The 20,206-nt window shown below is 38.3% G+C and overlaps 2 protein-coding genes across 21 annotated transcripts in view; one reads left to right on the top strand and one right to left on the bottom strand.

Annotated features, from left to right (window-relative positions):
• Nucleotides 1-8,754, bottom strand: part of LOC104150264 (uncharacterized protein KIAA0825) — a 261,819-nt gene extending 253,065 nt beyond the window's left edge. For 5 of the 15 annotated variants that reach the window (XM_068929000.1, XM_009684417.2, XM_068929003.1 and 2 more), the window contains exon 1: nucleotides 7,636-8,336. The gene's annotated coding sequence lies outside the window, so the exon portion shown is untranslated. Of the gene's footprint in view, nucleotides 1-261; nucleotides 367-7,635; nucleotides 8,337-8,409; nucleotides 8,530-8,651 lie in introns of those variants that run through there. The other 10 variants (XM_068928999.1, XM_068928995.1, XM_068928993.1 and 7 more) reach the window with 9 other exon arrangements.
• SLF1 (SMC5-SMC6 complex localization factor 1) overlaps nucleotides 8,374-20,206 on the top strand; it is a 37,063-nt gene continuing 25,230 nt past the window's right edge. For 2 of the 6 annotated variants that reach the window (XM_068929010.1, XM_068929007.1), the window contains exons 1-7: nucleotides 8,789-8,886; nucleotides 9,276-9,389; nucleotides 9,567-9,642; nucleotides 12,004-12,247; nucleotides 14,426-14,582; nucleotides 16,355-16,399; nucleotides 19,533-19,664. In XM_068929010.1, coding sequence (XP_068785111.1) covers nucleotides 8,878-8,886; nucleotides 9,276-9,389; nucleotides 9,567-9,642; nucleotides 12,004-12,247; nucleotides 14,426-14,582; nucleotides 16,355-16,399; nucleotides 19,533-19,664 — 777 coding nt within the window. In that variant the 5' untranslated portion in view covers nucleotides 8,789-8,877. Of the gene's footprint in view, nucleotides 8,474-8,762; nucleotides 8,887-9,275; nucleotides 9,390-9,566; nucleotides 9,643-12,003; nucleotides 12,248-14,425; nucleotides 14,583-16,354; nucleotides 16,400-19,532; nucleotides 19,665-20,206 lie in introns of those variants that run through there. The other 4 variants (XM_068929008.1, XM_068929013.1, XM_068929011.1 and 1 more) reach the window with 4 other exon arrangements.

Below are 20,206 nucleotides of genomic sequence, written 5' to 3'. Positions count from 1 at the left end.
ATGCCAGATGGTTAAAGAATACATCTTTGTTTCATAAAAAATTGTATTTGATTTCAATATAAACTCTGATAATATTCTAGAGAAAACTGTTTCCCTCAGGAAAATGAATCCTTATCCTGGATATTACTTAAGAAAAACAAGACAAAATAGTAAATTATTAAAAAGTGTTTAATAAGTTATTAATGTATTAAGTAATACAACTGACTGCTATCTGCAAATTTCTTATCCAGTGTGAGCCATTTTCTCCGAAATCTATCCTACCTGATGGAGGGCTCTGAATCTCCTCTCCCCTCCACTGCCCCCAACTGCTTCTACCAGGCACCAGTATCTGTTGTATTTGTTCTTATAATAAATCTAGTAAAAGATCTATGATGAAAGAAAAAGAAAAAAAAGGTATTTACAATGTCAAATATTATGAGACAATCTGTAACCACCCAACGTTATTCCTGATTCTTACTCATCTTTTTTCTAGCAGATGAAACATCTTCTAATCTGCCACATATAACAGCAGATTATATTATATAATTATATATATAATATAATATATATATATATAATCAGGGAGCCAAAGTACCAACTACCTGCACTGGTCACCAGCTATTAGGAAATATCGCCAGTTTCCATATTTCCTTCCCTAAGGCAACAATCTCTACCATAAAAAAATTACATACTCAATAGAATCATTAGACAAATAGATGCTAACGGATAGTACTGATTACATAAATTAAACAGTGAGTGGTTTAATCCTCTCATACTCTTTTCTGCTTGCTGAGACAAGCTGGTTTCAGTGTAAGACTTACCCTGAAAACTGAAAAGGTGGACATTTTGCTTAGAAAAATTTAGCATAAGGGTAACTTACATATGGAACCATCTCCAAATACAATTCACTTTGGCCTATTTTATTCCTACATGGATTGCAGCAAATCAGTTCCTTCCAACAAGCATAAAAGAACTAAAAATTGATTCGTTTACCACATTCAATCATTTTCTACCATTCACCTCACCAGACTGGCATCACATATGTCCAATATGCTACATACCCACTTTTCCTAATTGAAATCTCCCCGTTATTCCTCACGCCATTCCGTTTTCTCTTTGTTCCATCTTCTACCATACCGCTTCTACCATCTCGAGACTGAGACCATCACATTTGTCTGAGCCTGCCCCCTCTAAAACAGGGGACAGCCAGCTGCAGTTGCGCAGACTACAACAGTATCTCCACTCCAGGAGACACATCTCAAAAGCCACCTGTCCCTCGAATCCCTCAGTGAACTGAATTCACCATCATTTCACTTACAGCAGTCTTGTTACTAAAAAGATCCATAATTCTATTGACTGTTGCTACCAGCAACTCTTCTTGCGAAGTCATTTCTTCCATTTTGTACCAGGAGGCCTCTGCTCCTTCTTAATGTTACGGAAGTAGGACTTGGGAAATGTAAATTCTCTTCTGATTAGACAGTACAGCAGCCTAATAAATCCTTGTGACTATTTATGGGAGTGGGGAGGCAGGAAAGGGAGATAAATAAACAGGGGCGGCAGGAGTAACATTCTTAAATACTTTATACTTATACAGAAGAGGCCTTAAAGCTTTCCCCAAGGAAGCTTTGGTGCTCGTCAATGTCCCAGTCAGTGATTTCAGCCCTCCCTTTCCTAAACTACTGATGATCTTTACGATCAGTAACGCTGCAAGGGATATCGCTCACCTCACTCTCATTCTGGCAATACTAGCACTCCAGATGGCAGACACCTGCATCAGCAAAAACTTTCTACACTGCTTCCACTGCTTCATTGGGAAAGTGGAAGAAAGCAGGGGGAGACCTATCCGTGTCACTGCCTAAAAGGAAGTCTTTCACACTTGTGTGTGTCAAGGGCTGACCAAGTCACCTACTAGCATGCCCACCCTCTACAAAAAGTCTAGCTGTCTTTTCTGCAATTCTCAGTATTAATTCCGGGAAGACATTAGTAAGACCTCACTGACTCTGATAGAGCTCCTCGGACTCCTGGGAACACAACAGGATATTATGGACCCTTTTCCTCGAAGGAACATTTCCTTATTGCACAGAAGAGTATCCCTGGATGTGAGAATGACTTATATGTCTTATTCTTGTGGATGCCAAAGCCAAGTAGAACCATACAGCGATCTTTTCAATCCATCCAAATCAATTCATTCAATTCAATCTCCAATGGTCTTATCTCCCAAGTCCACAAGTGTTAACGGAAACAATCAGTCATTAAGTGAAATTTCTTGTTCATTCAAATGAATTATTCACAAGACATAGTGAGAAAAATAAAAATAATGGATGCTCAGCATATGCAAGTGGCCTGATTATCAAACACTCAAACCCTGTCTGAACAGAAAACCCTTGGCTTACGGCAATAGGTTATTACATTAAAATGACCTATTTTCTGCTATCGATCTGACAGTGGATTTTGAAGTTGTTTTTGGCAAATACTGCCTCCTTTGTGAACCTAATAGCCAATACATCCTGATAAAAACACACAAACAAAAAAACAATTAATACATTAAGTTTAGTTTCCTACTGAATGCTTCTACTATAGTCTTTATGAGACACTAAGGAGACATTGATATCCCAGGATAAGCTTGCCATTGCCAGTGACTTGGAATTCAGCAATAGGGTTTGTCCTTCAAGTTAATGTGAAACTAAATAGTAACAAGGACTCTCTACAATACCCTGTAAATCTCATCTAAGAACCCCGGTTCCCTTAAGTATCAAATCTGTATGCCTGCTACTTGTATTTTGCAATTTTCTATAATCTTCCAGTTATATATTTTTTAAAATAGATATATAGGTATAGCTGTAACATACTGTAGGGTACTTTGATAATACTGTTGCTCTTCTTGTACCTTTATTTTCTTCCCTATTATAATTCATGCCATACTTTTTCCTAATTTCTTTTTAGTATTTTTTCCTTTCTCTTTCTCTTCCCAACCACCTACATCTTTCGCCTACCCTCTGTACCTACCCCAAGGGCAGTACACAGTTGAGAAGGTAAGAGGTATAAAAGTAACATGTCACCCCACTGGTTGTATCATGTTTAAATTGACTTTCTAAGGTCTGTGGGTCAGGGTTCATGGATATCTGCATTCTGAGGCATCAATCATGCTCTTGGCAACTGTCTAATAAAAAAAAAAGGCCTTTTTTTTTAATTGCAGATAAGAAACTACTTTTAAACATTTTGAATATATACATTTCCACTTAACAGCATACAATTACTAAGATGCATATAATTAGGAAGCTGCCTTTATGCATTCACCATTCTAAATGTAGTTACTTACAGAAGAATAACACACAGAACACAAAGAAAACATTTCCAAACACAAAACAAATTATCTGAATGAGATCATGCAGATTAAAAAAAAAAAGAGGGGGAAGGACTTTGATCAAGGAAAAGTTGCAGATCATATCAGAAAGGACCTCCTACACAGGAGAAAATATTAAAAGGTCAGTGAGAGAAGTAGGTCCATTAAGTATTCCAGGCAGGCATAGCTGATTTAGGTCAGAGGAGGAGAACAGTAACATGGTAAGAAAGAAGGGCCAAGCAGCCAGGGATTAATTCATGTCAGGCAGGGACAAGAAACTTGAACTTTATGTGGCAGGAAAGAGAAGTATTAAATGCAAAAGCAAACCAATCTTCCAGCCATATATTAAGAACAACAAAAAAGCCAAACTCCCAAGTCATTGGCCACTCATGAAAGCGCACTAAGGAAGTGTACTTCACTAGTTCACTAATAAATGAGCCAATGCTCTCCAACTAGTCCTGAGACTGATGTAACTGCAACTGTATATAAGGCTTGCTTGGCACTATTGACAGAAGAGATACTGAACAAGTTGCTGAACACCACCCTGTGTTATCTACATTTATCGCTTCACATTGGTTCAGTGGCATACATTAATAGGACGTGTTAGCTAAAAATGGCTCATTGTAAACAGTGGAATGACCAAGGTGTCATGATTTGGACTTATATCACACCTTGGACTCAGGACTCTCTGAGGGGAGAAGGAGCTCAGTAGGTGTCTTCATGTGAATTGGCAGAAAGACAGATGAGTGCAAGGGGATAAGATAGGTTGTGCTTACAATAATCAGAAAGAAAAATGATCCATATAAAAAAATGGTTGCAGGAAAGAAAAACAAATAATACCCCTGGAAAAGCCATAAAGGGACATGATTTTGAAAATAAATACAAAATCATGCTAATTGAGAGCTAACATAATCAGTAAAGCTTGGAGAAAAGCAACTATTTTCACAATGCTTGTTCTGCCACTCCTATATCCACTGGCACATGAAAAAGCTACAAGTATGTTTTCAGAAGAACAATTGTTATTAAGATGAATTATTCTAGTTATTCTAGCTTTGGTGGATATTTTTTGGATATTGCTTCTAATTCTATTCATCCCTTATTACCGTAGAAAAGAATATAACATTTTTCCTTCACTGTATTGACAAAGCCAAAGCCAGCGCTTCATACTGAAGACAGATTTACAAAATGGACTTAAAACAGGGCATAAACTTAGATTTTTCTCCACATGAAGGCAGTGTGGAGACATATCATACTGTATTAGTTATTGTAACTTTTCAGTGTAACTTCCAGTTGTTTTACCAAGACTGTGATTACAAAGTGCTTGACCAAAATTTGCCAATAGCACTGTGATTTTCATTTTGTCAAATTCTGAGTATGCTTTGTCAAATGCTATGTGTATGCTAAGTGAGCATACACGTATATGTAGACACACACACACACACACACACAGAGTGACAACCGTACAAAAGGCAACAGATGGGAAAAAAAGCTCTAAAGAACCCATTCTTAAGCTGTGCAACTGTTAGTCAGTCAACTGATAAACTTATCTGTATGATGGAAAAATATTCTACGTATATAGTGGAAAATATCTTCCAATATTTATCTTCCAGATTTTTATGCTTGGATTGTACCATTATCACAATTACTGCTAAAGATTACACATCATTTTCTACACAGCAGGTCAAAATGCTAGTGCAGGACACTCCCCTGCCAAAACCCAAGCCCCCAAGTTGCAAAACAAAGCATTAAGTGGTGAAGGCCTGCAGAAAGAGTTCTGGTATTTAAGGATAAGGTTCAATAGTGACCCAATTGACCATGCCAACACCAATGAAGCTTGGACAAAGATAACTGCGCATATTATGAGAAGTGAAATGGCTAGCTATGGAAAAATGTAAGAAGTGAAATTTCAAGACACAAGACATGGTTGGGCTATGATTATGTACAAAACATAAAAGGAACAAAGCATAACGCAGAAAACTAGAAAAGCAGAATGAAAAAGATTTTTTTCTCTCTCTCACTAAGAAATAAAATAGGCAAAGTAGCATTTACAGAAGTCTGAAAGAGATTGGCATCTGAAATACTATAAGTAACCCTGACTGAGAGGGGAAAAAGGCATACTTATTTCTCTGATCTTGGCTTCTTGAAGCACCGAGGACATCAGAGTCGTAGAGTTATTTTTGACAGTCCCTAAAATCTAACTAGAAATTGTGAAAGTATCACTTGTGTAGCACTGGAAATTATGATTTCTGATTTTTTTAAAAGAATAAATCATTTACTTATATGCTAAAAGAGAAAGTGGAAAAACAGACATCCATCCAAAACCCAGAGCCAAGCAATGAAAATGTAGTTTATAATGCTGAGCAATTGCACCATATATTTGAAAATCACATTATAGGAACAGAGAAACAGAGAGGTGTTGGAGGAGATTACTCCAATCAAATAGGCTGTCCACTTAAATTTAAGAGGGCTACGCTTAACTCATGCAAATAAGAAAAATATAATGAGCTAAGAGATATTTAGCTACTATACTCAGATCACAGCAAGGATGAAAAAGAAGAAAAGATTTCAGGCTGATTATGAAAAATTGTAGAGGGAGTCAAAGTCAAATAAAGTCAAAATAAATACGACATGTTTGAGATTTTTAGTTATTTTGATTGCATGCATTTCATGTGCCAAAGGGGGGAGAAAAAAGGCAAAAATAAAACCCAGAAAATATTCGATACGCATGGAGAACAAATGGCCATCATATAAGTATGTGGCTTCCTCACTAGCAGCTAGTTTCAATTAAAGTACAGCAAATACAATATATGTAAGACTTCTCCTGTCTGTTAAGAGCCTGATGGTATAAAGCTGTTACTATTGGTTACTAGTTAAGTCACGGTTCATACTTAGTAGCAGTTAATAACAAACAGTTAACTTTAAAAGATATTAATCCAAAAACTATTTGAGCTTAATCAGAACAAATAAATCCAGAATTATTTATTCTTGCGAATTGCATCTGTTTCTTTTCTAGTTTGTAAATATGAGAATTCTGTGACAGTACCAAACAAAGAAAAAGTTATTCAGGGACAACAGATTAAGTGTAGTCTAAACTCTGAATTACATCCTTGCAAGTGTTTATGAAACAAAGAAATAGACACAGATTTTGGATTTTGTGCACCCCAGTTAAGAGACTTAATAGAATTCCTTTACAGTGATGGTAACTCAATAGTGAAAGTATAAAGGTGAAACTGGTACAGAATAGCAAATGCAACTAATTCTCATTAACAACAAAAAATGTAAGCAATATATATAGCCATTTGACTGTGAACATTCAAGATGTGTAAAGATTTTTCAGTGGCAATTATATTAAAAATTAAAAACAGAACAACACGACTGTTGCTGCTTCATCCTTGCATACAAAAATATGGTTGCAAAGTTGATGAAATGGGAAATACTACGGTAAGTACTAGGAAAGCAAGCCAAATCCACTTTCATTGTTCCTTCACATGCTATTTTTGACTTTTCATTACTTCATCATGTGGTTCTTTCTATAGGAAATAAGTCAGTAGACAAGGTGAACACTTTTTTTTATATGTATGTAGCATGAAACCAAAATCTCACTCTGAATTCTAAATAAATTTGTCATTAGCTTTTTCCTTAAATCAGTGGGGTATTAGAAAACTGTATAAACATCATCATCAGACCCATCTGAGGACAGGCAGAATTATTTTCTAGTTTGATATTTGAGGAACTCAGAGAGATCTAGGGTCAAGGATCCACTTCAACACACAGCCAAATTTGAGATGTTTAAAGCCAGATTTTTTCCCAAATACTTCTGTTTCGTAGCACTGATAAGTTCAAAGCATTGTTTCAATTGATCTATGTTGCAATTACAAATACTCAGCATTTGTGAAAATTTTGCCATATATATATCTCAGGCTTAGAGGACTTAAAAATCAAACAGTCACCCCAATGAGTATGAAGTGACTTGTCCATTCTCACACATGCATTTTATGAAAGGGGTGAAAGGAAGATTCAGTTCTCTAAGGATGCAATTCGATTGTCTTTTTTTTTTTCTTGAATCAGGATAAGTGCCTTCTACATTCCAACTGCAGGAATAAAAAAAGAAAGTATTCTACAGATCCAATTTTATTCACTCAATAGCACTAACCGATTTCTTGTGCACATAAATGACACAGGAATCATGGAAAGATAATCGCATCCCCCATACACAAGGGACGAAAATAAGGTCTCACAGACAATCTTAATTCTGGCAGTTCTAATTTTCCAAATTTTGAGTGCTTGATGTACAATCTTAATATTATTTTAACCTTTTCACGTAGCTTCGCAGCTTTTAAACAGCACTGAATTCCATCGTGCAGCTAGAGCAAACTTGAAGCTTTAGAAGGGAGGGAATCTTTAGACCTAGAGTGAAAGACTTGAATATCTAACTGCAGCAGTGGGTAGTCATCTCGTATGAGGATCAGCCATCCCCTGGAACAAGGCACTTTGTCAGGAAGTTTCTCTGGTGTAGAGAGAAAAGGGGTATGGAGGGCTGGAAACGCTACGTCCCGTTTCTGACTCTGAAAGACAGTCTGTTGGAGAGAGGAGACACTTCGATCTGGATCTACTGCAAACTCTGCTTAGTTGCTTTGCCAGCTTCCTCTACCAAGTGAGGTCTCTTCCGTCTTCCATCACCCATCCCTATAAGAGGGCTTTCTAGTCTTTTAAGTCTGTTGAGCAACAGAAAATGTGTTTTTCAGAGGCAAAAGGCAAACCGTGACGCTAACGGGACGCTCCACCCCGGCGCGCTTGCAGGCTGCTGCTCTCAACCAGACACCCCAGGCTTCCCCACCCCCGGCTCCAGACACCGGCAAGACACCGCTCTCGGCCTCCGACACGGCTCCTGGCCTCGGCCAAGCTCTCAGGGGGCCGAGCTGGGCCTGCCGCGGCCCCGCAGGCCAAGGGCAGCGGCGGGACGCCATCGGCGGGACGCCATCACCGGGCCGCCGCCGGGCGGGCAGGGCCGCGCTCCGCCCCGCCGCCGCCGCCGCGACTCCCCCCCCCCCCATCCAGCGCGGGGGGCGCCGACGGCCCGTCCGAACCGTTAGGGAAGCGCGTGGCCACGGTGCGCTCCGGAGCCCCGGGCCGCCCCTTCTCCACGGGGCGGTACGCAGCCGGCGGCACCAACCCGGACGTGCCGGGGAACCCCGGGCCGCGCCGGGGAACCGCCGGGCGACGCGGGGCCTCTAGTGCTGCCGCTGCTCCCCGCTCGGCTCCAACGCCGGGCGAGCCCCGACCCCAGCGGGAAGGGGAGGGGAAAGGCGACCCCGCCAGGGCCACTTACCGGCCGGGCTGCCCCCGCGACCCGCTCGGCTCGGCGCCGACAGCCCAGCGGCCGCGGAGCGTCGGTTACAGCGGGCCGGAACGGCCGCGCTGCCGCCACATCCGGGGGCGGGGCGGGGGAAGGCGGGAGCGGCGGCGGGGCGCAGCGCCAGACCCGGCCCGGCCCGGCCCGGCCCGGCCCGAGGAGCGAGAGGGCGGCCGGCCCGGCCCGGCCCGCTGCGCTCCCCATGGCGTGTGTACGTGAGCGCGAAGCCCGGGCCGCCGCGGCCGCCTCCTCCGAGGAGATGGCGGCTCTTCCCGCGCTGCCGGCTTGGCCGGCCGCGGGGCCCCGCGTCGGGCGGCAGCGCCGTTAGTGGCGCAGCCAGCCCCCGGTAGGCCGGAGTTGCTCACACCTGCGGGGTCTGTCCCAAAGGGGCGCAGCACCCCCTGCGACCTGCCGTGTGAGCGTCTCTGGCCCTACTTTCTGGCCGCCTCTGGCGTACGCGAACCGCGGCAGGTAGCGGTGTGTCATCGTCCCAGGGTAGCGCGGCTGAAAGACCAGGAAGCGCTCCTAAGATCCTACCGGGTTTCATAACGTGGATTTTGTGTGTTTTTGTTTCCTCTTCATTTGTTTTTCTGTTAACAGATGGCAAGTGGTGGCCAGAAGCGGATAATCCAGTTAACTGGATTTAAAAAGCAAGAAAAAAAGGCACTGCTTGAATTATTGCTCAAACTGGACTGTGTGCTTATTGATTCTAAGGTATTGTTTTATTTAAGCTCCTACTGGTGAGAGAAAGCAGCAAAAAAAAAAAAATTTGCAAGCCTTAAAGGATTATATAGAAGCTTGGATTTGTGTATTAGTAGCCAAAAAAAGTTAACCTATTTCCAGTAATAAAAGTGTGTTATGTTTTCTTGTTTTCCTTTTTTTTTTTTACAGAAATACAGAGATTGTACACACCTTATAGCAAAACAGCTTTGCAAGAGTGAAAAGTTCTTAGCTGCCTGTGCTGCAGGTGAGTAAAATAATTGCTGTAAAATGTCATTGAATCATAATATTAGGACAGGAAATAAGCCTTAGAAGTGTTCTAGTTACCTGTTTTCATGTCATGAACTGACTTTTACCAACACTTACTCTCTGTGTTCCATTAGTCTTGATTATTAGCAAAGCCCTACGTTCAAATTTGGATGTACTTTCTGGTTTTTTGCATTATTCCTAAATAATTTTCATCTTCCTTTATTTATTCTGATTTGACTCCCAAACAGAAACCATGTTACGTATCAGTTGCATTGTAAAGTCATATTCCAAATGATGTAAGTACTTTAAAACAGGTTACTTGAAGAGGCGTGGATGGAGTATGGACAGCTGCAGTTAGCATGGCTTTTTGACATCAAATTCACACACATCATTCATTAATAAAGATCACTGTCTCTGAAGTTTCTGCTTATGCAGCGACAGAAAATTCCACACCCTTACTTCTGCCATTTTACTGATGCAAGTCTCTAGTCTTTCCTCTTCTGCTCTTCTCTTACCGAAGGGCTGATGCTCAAATGCTTTACTCATGCAACTAAAGCTTTTCAAAATAAGAACTCTGTATTTTAAGATGTTGTTTTTTTAGACAGGAACCTGGAAGGCTTTTATGATGAGTTCAGAAAATGTTAAGTTACAAGATTTCAAACTGCTGATCTGTTAACTGTTTAAATGTGATCCCTATTTTTCCTACATCATATTGTACCAAAGTATTAAAGCAATTTTTAGGATGGATAATCTCAGATTTAAGAGACTGGAGACAGAAATAGATAAGTGTTGATTTGGATTTAAAGCTAGATGTAAAATTCTTGATCTGATGCTTGCGTTTGCATACCATAGTATTAGCTATTTTCAGTTACAGCTGCTAGAATTGAGAGATATATGGATGACTCCTTGTGTCTTATTAACTATGATCAAAAAGTAAATAGAGTAGAAGTTTACATGAGAAAAGACACTTTAGACATAAAATTTGTAATACTGAGTTAATATTATATCATAGTTTTGGAGATTTAAGACATCTGGAGATGTTTTCTTTGAACTGAGTACATAATGTACATATTGTCCACTTGACAATGCAAAACTATGTCATGTTTCTATATTCATAAATACTCCTCAATACCAGCTGGTACTACTTAATTCTGGAAGAGGTGCTATTTTTATATAATCATTGTTTTCATCCTTGATGATGGAGAGAGAGCGTTCATTCCTAATGCGATTTTTCCCAAGTAAGTATAACAATTCATCTTTAATCCCATTTAGAACTCTGTAAACATAAATATTAATAAGAACATCAGTCTTCATGGACTTCTCAGCTGACTTTTTGAGATGGAAGTCTTGAAATTAAAGTGGTTTTAACATATAAGTTATACACAGCATGCCTTTTTCAGTCATAAGTCCAGTGGTACCTATGCTAGATTATGTAGAAGTACCATCTGTGCTCCTGCTCTGAGACATTTTGCCAGTCAACCCTGCTGTTCTGTGAAACCAATTAGGTTTACACAATTCCAGTGAATTTCTCTTACAGTATCTTCTGTAGGTTGCGTTTCAATACAGGAGCAGGGCGCTAACCACAGCCCTTGACCTGATTCTGAAAGAAGAGAGAGACCATGAGAAAAAGGCAATGATCATTACAGACGGTATCAAAAGCATACATGCAAAAGAAGAAAGAAGAGAGGCGGAGGAGGTGGAGCCAAGGGAGGAGTGAACAGGATGTGAAAAGAAAAAAGGGGGAAAGAAAAAAGTCTAAAACCATATCCCACTAATATTGGCACTCAGTACACTTACAATGCTAGTAATATTAAGCATATATAAAAGAAAGAAATTCATTCCTCTTTTTAATCATATTTTAATATATTACTTCAGTTTACTGAAACTAAACCCTTGGCAAAGAAAAAAAAAAGATTTGACAGCATTCTTGCATGTTATATAAGGCCATCAAGTGTACCTCAAATCTGTTCTAGTACTTTTGTAAAAGTGTCAGTGGTATTACAAACTAAAGGGTTAAGCAAGGTTCTGTGCAAGTCCTAAGAATAAAATCTGGGAAGCTGCAAACTTCCACTTGCAGATTTTTGAGAAGATAGGCAAGTATTTAATCTGGGAAGGGTAAAAAGGTCCTTCATCATTAAAAGAAAACAAGATGATCATTTTCAGTGGCATTGTGAGGTTTTTGATTTCAAAATGTGAAAAGGAGACCTTGCAATAGGAAGAAGTTTTTAAAAAGGTACTTACAATTCCAGCTTTTATTTGCACAAGAAAGGTTGAAGTTAATTTTATATTAGATCTTCAGTTGATTGCCATTTGTCTACACAAAAAATCTTCTGTGGCTGACAGTTCGTTTGCTTTTTAGGAAAGTGGATACTAACTAAGGAGTACATAATTAATAGCGCCGAAAGTGGCAGATGGCTTGATGAAACAACGTACGAATGGGGATATAAAATTGAAAAAGACACCCATTATTCACCTCAAATGCAATCTGCACCTAAAAGATGGCGCGAAGGATTGACACACACTGGTGCTCCAGGGGCCTTCCACAGATGGAAAGTTGTCCTCCTTGTTAAGGAAGGTGATAAACGAAGGGATCCTATTACAAGGTAGGGGGAAATGTCTTAAAGCTGAAGTAATGAAAGATAAAACACATATAAGTGAACAAATTTTTTTTCTTCCATCCCCGTTAATTTGATCTGTAACAACCTCCAGTCCTTCAAAGTATGAATTGTTTTCGTTAATACACTTCCACACATTTTTATAATGGTTGCAGTGTTAAATGCACACTGACTTCTTTAAATCTTTAAAGAAGATTTTGTAGCTTGCTTCCAGTGTAGTGTCAAATATAACACACATTGTCATATATTTGCATCTTAAGTAATTTGCTTGCAGAAACTTTCTTTGTGAGACAAGGTACATAGGCTTATGCTTTTTATGAGTGTTATTTTGTCCACGTTACATTCAAATCATAGCCACAACAGGATATATTATTTCACTTGGGTGGATAATCTGAGCCAACTGTGAGCTATGTCTTATTGATGCGTTCCATGTTCTGACTAACCTGATCTTTCTTTGTGTCACTTCTGTGCAACAGCTCCCTAGTTCTGAAGCCCTAATTTGTACTGTAGCAAATCTTTATGATACAATGTAAATACAGATAGATCAGAAGGGAAAGGGCAAACGTACAAAGGAAAAGCGGAGAAGAGGAAAGCAACTGGAAGTGCAAGAATTTTGGGACAATGTTTATTTTTTCCAAACTCTTCCTACACACCTAGATTCCTCAATTTAACTACTGCCTTGAATCACAAACAGAGTGTATTATGTAAAATTTGCTACTGAAACAGAGCTCTCCATTACAAGATGTTGCTCACTACAGGAGAAGATACTATCCCACTCCTCTGTCAAAAACCTAGTTAGTTGGGAGCACTTCTCGGGTCTGATCATGCATACATTGTGTGTGCCCTAATTCTGTACAGGGCGTGAAAACAAAGTGTACATCACAGATGCATGGGCAAGCAGGAAAGTGCAGTGTATCCAGCTGATTATGGTATCAGAGCTGCAAGGTAGATCACAGAGTACCTGCCTGCAGTTCATAAGCACCAGCTGAGATGCGGCTGAAGTTACCATCTTCTAATTCTGTCAACTGAAGACGTTCTAAGTAGGCTATTCCCTTAGCTGAGTAGAAGAGTTTACTATGTACTGTCTTGCAGAAAGGTACATTCATTCTGTTACACTTCTGAAAAACTCTGTTTCCAGTGAAAACTGCTTCTGCAAAGCCTCCTGATAATGCCATTGAAATGCTGTCTTGCACAACTCTCTGTTTGTTGACAGTAAAAGTAACCTTTAACAGGAACTACATCAGCAAGGCAAAAGAAGAGGGAGTTTTGGAGAAGGAACCTGTTTTTTTTCCAGGCAGTTTTCTGCATACTGATGTGGGGATCCTTTTACTCAGGCAGAAAACATTGAAAGGTAGATTTTCTTTTGTCTCCAGTAAGCACTGCCTTCAGTCATAAAGGCTACCGCAGCACTGAGAGAAGGTTGATTTATTTTTTCTCTAGTACTTAGTGTGGCTTTTTTCCCTTTTATGCTTTTCTTGCCATGAATCCCATCCTATTGGTAGTGTAAGCGTGGGAGGCCAGCATCCTTTTCTTTTTACATATCTGGATTTTGAAAAATGAACATATATTTAACAATTCAGAAGACCTTTTTTCTTCCTCCACTATCTTGTCTGACATCTTTTCTAAAAAAATATGAATCATTGCAGCAGTACCTCTCTGGAAATTCCCGCTGAGGAAACTTTTACATATAATGTTGCCCCAAACAAATTTGTTTTCTGTATATAACACTGGGGGGCACAAATGCTATAAATGACTCTAAAATGAACTCAAAGACTGTATTTGCAATATGAAAATACCATGTTACAATTCAGAAAAGCGGTGTTCCGCTTTTGGTAAACCCCTTGATTATGGCAAAACTCTTAATTGAAAGACCCACTAATTAACCCACAATCATCGTGGAGGACAATAAATTATAGCTGTGGTCATCTAAGAATTTGATATCTGAAAAAAAAATGCTCAGAAACTTTCTATCAGATATGTATCAGTGGATTCCTTCATTTGCTCAAGGCTCTTAAGTGCCCTTTTAATGAGGGATGCATAATGTCACACACCTAGAACCCTTATTCTCTTGCACTTGCATGCTTGTAGTTTGTGAACAGTAACGTAGCTTTAAGGAATATTAATATAATGCAGTAAATACATCTTTCCAAATGTATGTTTATTTAGAGTTCTAGAAGCTGGAAAGGCAACTGTATGTTCATCTCAAAGTGCAGGGAGAGATATTACTCATATATTCATCGATGATAAAAGTTTTCCTACAGAAAAAAAACTCTTTGAAGCTCAGTTTTACCCTGTGCGGTATCTAGGAGATTACCTTTTTGAGGTAAGTAATTTTAAAAAACATACCTAAAATTCATTTTTCATTAGCATCGTTAGCAATTTATGTCGTCCTTACTGATTACTATATTATATGGCATTTATATTAGAGAGGAATACAGTCAACCTGGATGTTTTGAAATTTAGTTAAAAATAAAACAGCTTTCTAACAGAAAAATTGTCTCTCCCAAGGCAATATTTTGGTTTAGACCAGTAGAAATAACACCAAGGAAGAATACTTTATTTCTTCTTCCTCTTTGTACTCCTCCTTGGTTCCAGCTCTGTGTTATTACTACTGGAAAAATGGTTCAGACTTCAGGAAGAAGTTCCAGTAGCTGCTCCAGAGTAGTACCTGAAAGTAGTGTAGCTGACCACCAATTAAACAGTTAGCTAGTTATTCACAAAACACCACAAGAAAAATAGCGGATCTTCTTCTATATTCTCTTTATTTTGTTAATGGTTTCAAATACATATATATGTGTGTGTATATATTTTGTATTGGATTTGACACACACCATTAACATCCGTTAAAATGGTATCCTCATATCTTCATGCCTCACTATCAATTTAATTACTTCTTTTGTGAACTGATCTCAATTGTTTACCTTGTATTCATAACATTAGAAATTATGCTAAAACATTAAGATTTATGCAACTAAGCAACCCAAGCAACCCTTGACTGGGAAAAATCAGTGGCTGTAACATGAATCCTATAAAAAGGGATTGTATACTGGGCAGCAGAAATTCACTCAATATTTCTATACTAGGAATCTAATATAAGCTATTCACCTATGATCCCTGTTCAACCAATGCATTGAGATTGATGCTGCTAGAATGCAAGTTTTTCATTTCCTGAAACAGGTGTATGAACTGCTATCTGAGCACACCTTCAGCTTTCCATTACTGTGGAGGGATCGTTCCATACTTGTAGGCAAGTAAAGTTAAATAGATTTTAATTAAAGGACAGTATATGCAACCTTATGAAAACAGAGTAGCGTGCCAAGGACTTCTTGTTAAGAACTTCTCACATTACCAGCAGACTATATGCTGTAATGCTTCTCCATTCTCATCTGTGGAATCAGAAAGGAGTGACATAGTTGTCTACATTTCAGAAAATATTCAGAAGTCCTTAGGATTCAAAATCACAGGATGCCCAAGTTATGGAAAGACTTACACTCAACTTTGACTTCTTCCATGTTAGAAAACCTTTTGCCATTACTGACAAAACCATTCTCTTCTACTAGTCAAAACTTAAATTCTTAAGAATGCAGGCTCTATGTTCACTCCGAAGCCCTTGTAATAGAGTGTTCTTCTGTTAACTGAACCAGAACATGAGACAGTATTTCAGCAGATCCACTAAGACATGAGGATCTGAATATAAGATGTGGTACTTTATTTGAAGAGAGAAACCATATTAAAAATCATCTGTCCAGAGAGATGGAGTTTTTGGTTGGAATGACTTAGCCAGATGAGGCATCCAGTGCAACTTCAGATTCTTCAGTGTTAGGTTTACCATTCAGCCAAAATGGAACAGAAGTTAAATGCACTGTGATGCAAAAAGACAAGGCAAAGAAAGAAAAACAGCTTGATTGTATTTCAGTCTCCCATTTGAACTGATGAGTGGACATGCCACTGTTAAGTGAATTTCCCTGTGTGTGCAGATTCCCTAGAACTAGAAATTATTCTTACAATTTCCTGTGAAAGAGAGAGAGAGAGAGAGAGATGCCTTATGATTCCTAGTCCTTTGCTTACCAAGACCAGCATTATCTTTTCTTACAGATCATTTTGATGAGTGATCCTATGCAGGTTAAGACCGTGACCCTGGTACGCGTTCTTCTTTTCTTTACTGTATACTTTCTCCTCTCCGTTCTGGAACAGATATATTCAGTTGTTTGTCAACTTGAGCACCAAACAATGACCTTGTGGCCTGACTAGAAGCTCATGCAATAGACACAGATGCAACTAAATTCTAAATACCAACCGAAAGCTTTGAGGGCTTGGAGGAACAGAATTTAATCAAAATAAAAAACAAATATCAAAATTGCTATTTACAAGCAAGAAGAGGCAACCAGCCTTTGTTTTTACCGAAATGTGTGTTGAATTCCTGTATACTCTCACTATTTCCAAGTCTTCTGATTGTTTCAAGAAAATCAAAAATTTGAGCCCTTTGTTAGTTAGATCGCATTTGTGATACAGTAGAAGGTGTCTGTCCTTTGCAGCTATTAGGAGGTATAGCTGACCAAGCAGGAGAGTCAGATGCACTATTCAGACTTTCTGCATTTGATGATAATCTTCATAGCATTTTGACGTGGAAATACTCAAAGGACTCAGAAGATTGCTTTCAACTGTGAGCTCCTCAGACTATGGGGTGACTTTACAGTCAGCTGCTAAATAGAAAACCTTACTTATATGAGCAAGTAGGAATTAAAGCCAGAGTTGTTGCTAGGAATAACATACTTAACCTGAAATCCTTTGGATTTCCCAGATCCAAAATGCAGAGAAAATTTCCTCTCTGCATTTTAATGATCAGTAGAGTTCTATGAAAAGGTTGAAGGGGGTGTTGAAAGGTCTTAGTGTTTACATCCTCTATAAATAAGACACATCAACATGGGATCTCAGCTTAGTACTTACTCTCTTAATGAAACCTCTACAGGGAAACTATTTTCTATTTCACCTTTCGGCTAAGTTAGACATCATATTATATTTAATAGAAGAATGTGTCAAGTATTTATGACTACGTCATCTGATCTCTGTGAGAATAAGTGTTTCTTGCTGTGCACCCTGAATTCCTCCCTGGTACGATAACAGTGTTCTGTCTTAACCAGTTCATTAACTTGCATGTATCTTTTTTTCCTAGACTTTACTAAGTAATTCACTTTAGAGGCAAGGGGAGCATTAGCTTTCTATTCAAATGCATCTAAAGAACTCAGAAAACTGCCAAGACTCTTAGTCTCTTATAAGGAAAAGAATAAAACATAGGCAATCAGATCACAACACTTATCTAAATATATTAGGCTTTATCAACAAATGTCATGAACACACTCCTGTCTCTTTCTCCAAGAAGTACTTGGCACATGTTTCATTAGGACATGACTTAGAACTCTCCAACTGTGTAAGTCTGTAGAGCTGCTACTTGACTCCTAGCAAAAATAAATACCCTCCTCCCTGCAACATACACACACACATTTTCTCCTAAGGCTTTGTATTCAAACCAGATATTGAATTCAGCAAAGCAGTGTTATTCTTTATTTCAGTGGAGCTGCTATAGTCATTGCCTTTCAGACTATTCTGTCACTTGTTTTGTATGAACACATTGCTTCATCTTTGTATTTCAGATCTGTTCATGTAATCTCAATGGCATAACTTCTAGTGTTAAAATACTCTGAGAGACTCATTAATGACTTGATCCTATAAGGTGTCAAATGTATTGGTTCAAGATGTTAAAGCACAGGCATGATTTTAGGGAGCTGCTCTCAAATTTAAACACAGACTTCAAATGCTTTGTTGAGTGCACACTGGAATTTATAGCATTTTGGCAAGATGGTTACTGTATATTGTCTGAATGTCAGTATTTTTAGAAGGATATTGAAAATAATGCAGAAGTGCCACAAGACGTAAAGACTAGTTAATGTCTCAGAGTAGAATTTCTGTCCTACTTCAGTAGGAGTTTAGTCGTTCTTGGCTCATCAAGAGCTATTCAGAGCTCTTCTCAAGTTACCGAAAGATTTATTACACTTTTGTAAAAGTGCAACAAACTCATTATTTGTTTAAAAATGTATAGTTACGCTCATGCCAAATATTTTTGTTTTGAATTGCATATTTAAGGGAACATCTGAAAATAGAATGAAATACATGCAGCTTTTGAAGCTTTACACTGAAAATCTCTTAAAAGTATAGAATGTTTATGGCTTGCCTCTTCTCAATACAACCACCATTGTGTTTATTTCCTACTATTGCTTTCCATACAGTACCTGAAGTCACCCTTTAGATTTAGGTGCTTGAAGTCGAATGGCCAAAAGCCACCCCAAGCAAATCTATTTCACTATGCTTGTATAAAATCCTTCCGTACCTGCTCTGAAAAAAAATGGCCTTCAGTACAGTGACTAAGGGTGACCCTGCAGCGGTATCTACAGTCCTAGTGATCACATCTAACACTCCAAGAGGAGGCTATTTTTTATGTCTGTTTGTCTGAAACAATGATGATGCTTCATTCTTAATCTATGTACATTTAATTAAAACATATATTGAACCTTACCAAAATGTATTGTTCAAATTATTGAAATAATTTTTAAATACAATTTGGAGTTACTTTTTAGTAACAAAAATTACCTTCTGGCTTTGCTGAGAGTCTTCTCTATGGAAGTGTGTCTGGTTTCAGTCTGAATTACAGAACAGTTTGAGAAATACTTGCTCATTCCCTATACTGAAGAAACAACTGGAAACTAAAATAAAGAACTTATAAGATTTAAATTACTAGTTTTGTCCATCCTTATAGACAAGAACTGAAAGGATTGTAGTGGCTGTTATGAAATGAGAGTCTGGTCTTAGTCAAACTGATGAAAAATTGTATTTAAAAAATCCTTATTATGCTTTCTTTTAATTGAAAAGGCATGGAGTTTGGTTTTAGTTTTCTAAAAGTCCAAAGAACAAATCCATTATAGAAACTCAGCTTGCATTTCAGTCACAGAGATTGCACCATGGTTGGAGTCAATTAGAGAAATAATTATGGGGAAGCTCATACTGATGGTGCCTATGCTATAACTACCTACAACATTAATGATTTGTTTCCACAGCTGTTTTATCTGGCGTGTAATGTCGACTCTTGAAAAATACATAAGCATGCATGTGCACACATGAGTTTACAGCAGGATATATGGCACATAAAGCTGTTTTGGAGCATTAGTTCTCTATGCTATTTGAAATTAAAAAATAATGACTTTTTTTTTGCTCTTCACAGAAGGAAATACAAAATACTGAAGTTATCCAAATGAATCATTTTCTAGCTGCACAAGAAACCAAACAAATCATGTTTAACATGCAGCTTGTTGAAATGAAAAATGCTGTGATAAAACATATGTATTTTGCTCAGGTAGGTAACACTTTCTTAGCATAAAATGTAAAATACATATAATTAAATTTATCTTTCATTATAGATAATAGATATTTTAAAATGTTCTGAAATTGTAATAATGCCTTTTAGCCTGCAGTGTTTAATACCCTATTTACTACAGTCTGCCATTAACTAAAATATAATTTAGTAGGGCAAGTGGTCGACATGGGCATGGGGAAGACATGGTGGGCTATTTGCAATTTCAGTGTACTATATCAGATAAAAAATAGCTAGTATTGTCCAACAAAATGTTATATCAGATGATAGTCTTTCAATGACTTGTCTGTTATCTACCTAAATTACACTAACAAGCTTTTAAAACCTACCATATCCTAGAGCAAGCAAACTTTTTGTTGATTCATATGAATGTTTTTTTATTACAAGTAGAAAATAAAGCTAAATGCAGTCTTTCATTTTAATACTGACACATATCTAATCATGATAAACATAGAACATTAGCAATTAAAAGCATTATTTCATATCTAGAAACAGAACAATTAATTGCTTTGAGTCAGGGTATA

Source organism: Struthio camelus, chromosome Z (assembly GCF_040807025.1).
Source record: "Struthio camelus isolate bStrCam1 chromosome Z, bStrCam1.hap1, whole genome shotgun sequence".
Taxonomy (NCBI): Eukaryota; Metazoa; Chordata; class Aves; order Struthioniformes; family Struthionidae; genus Struthio; species Struthio camelus.
The sequence above is the reverse complement of the archived record's forward strand: the minus strand, read 5'-3'. Positions and strand labels throughout refer to the sequence as shown.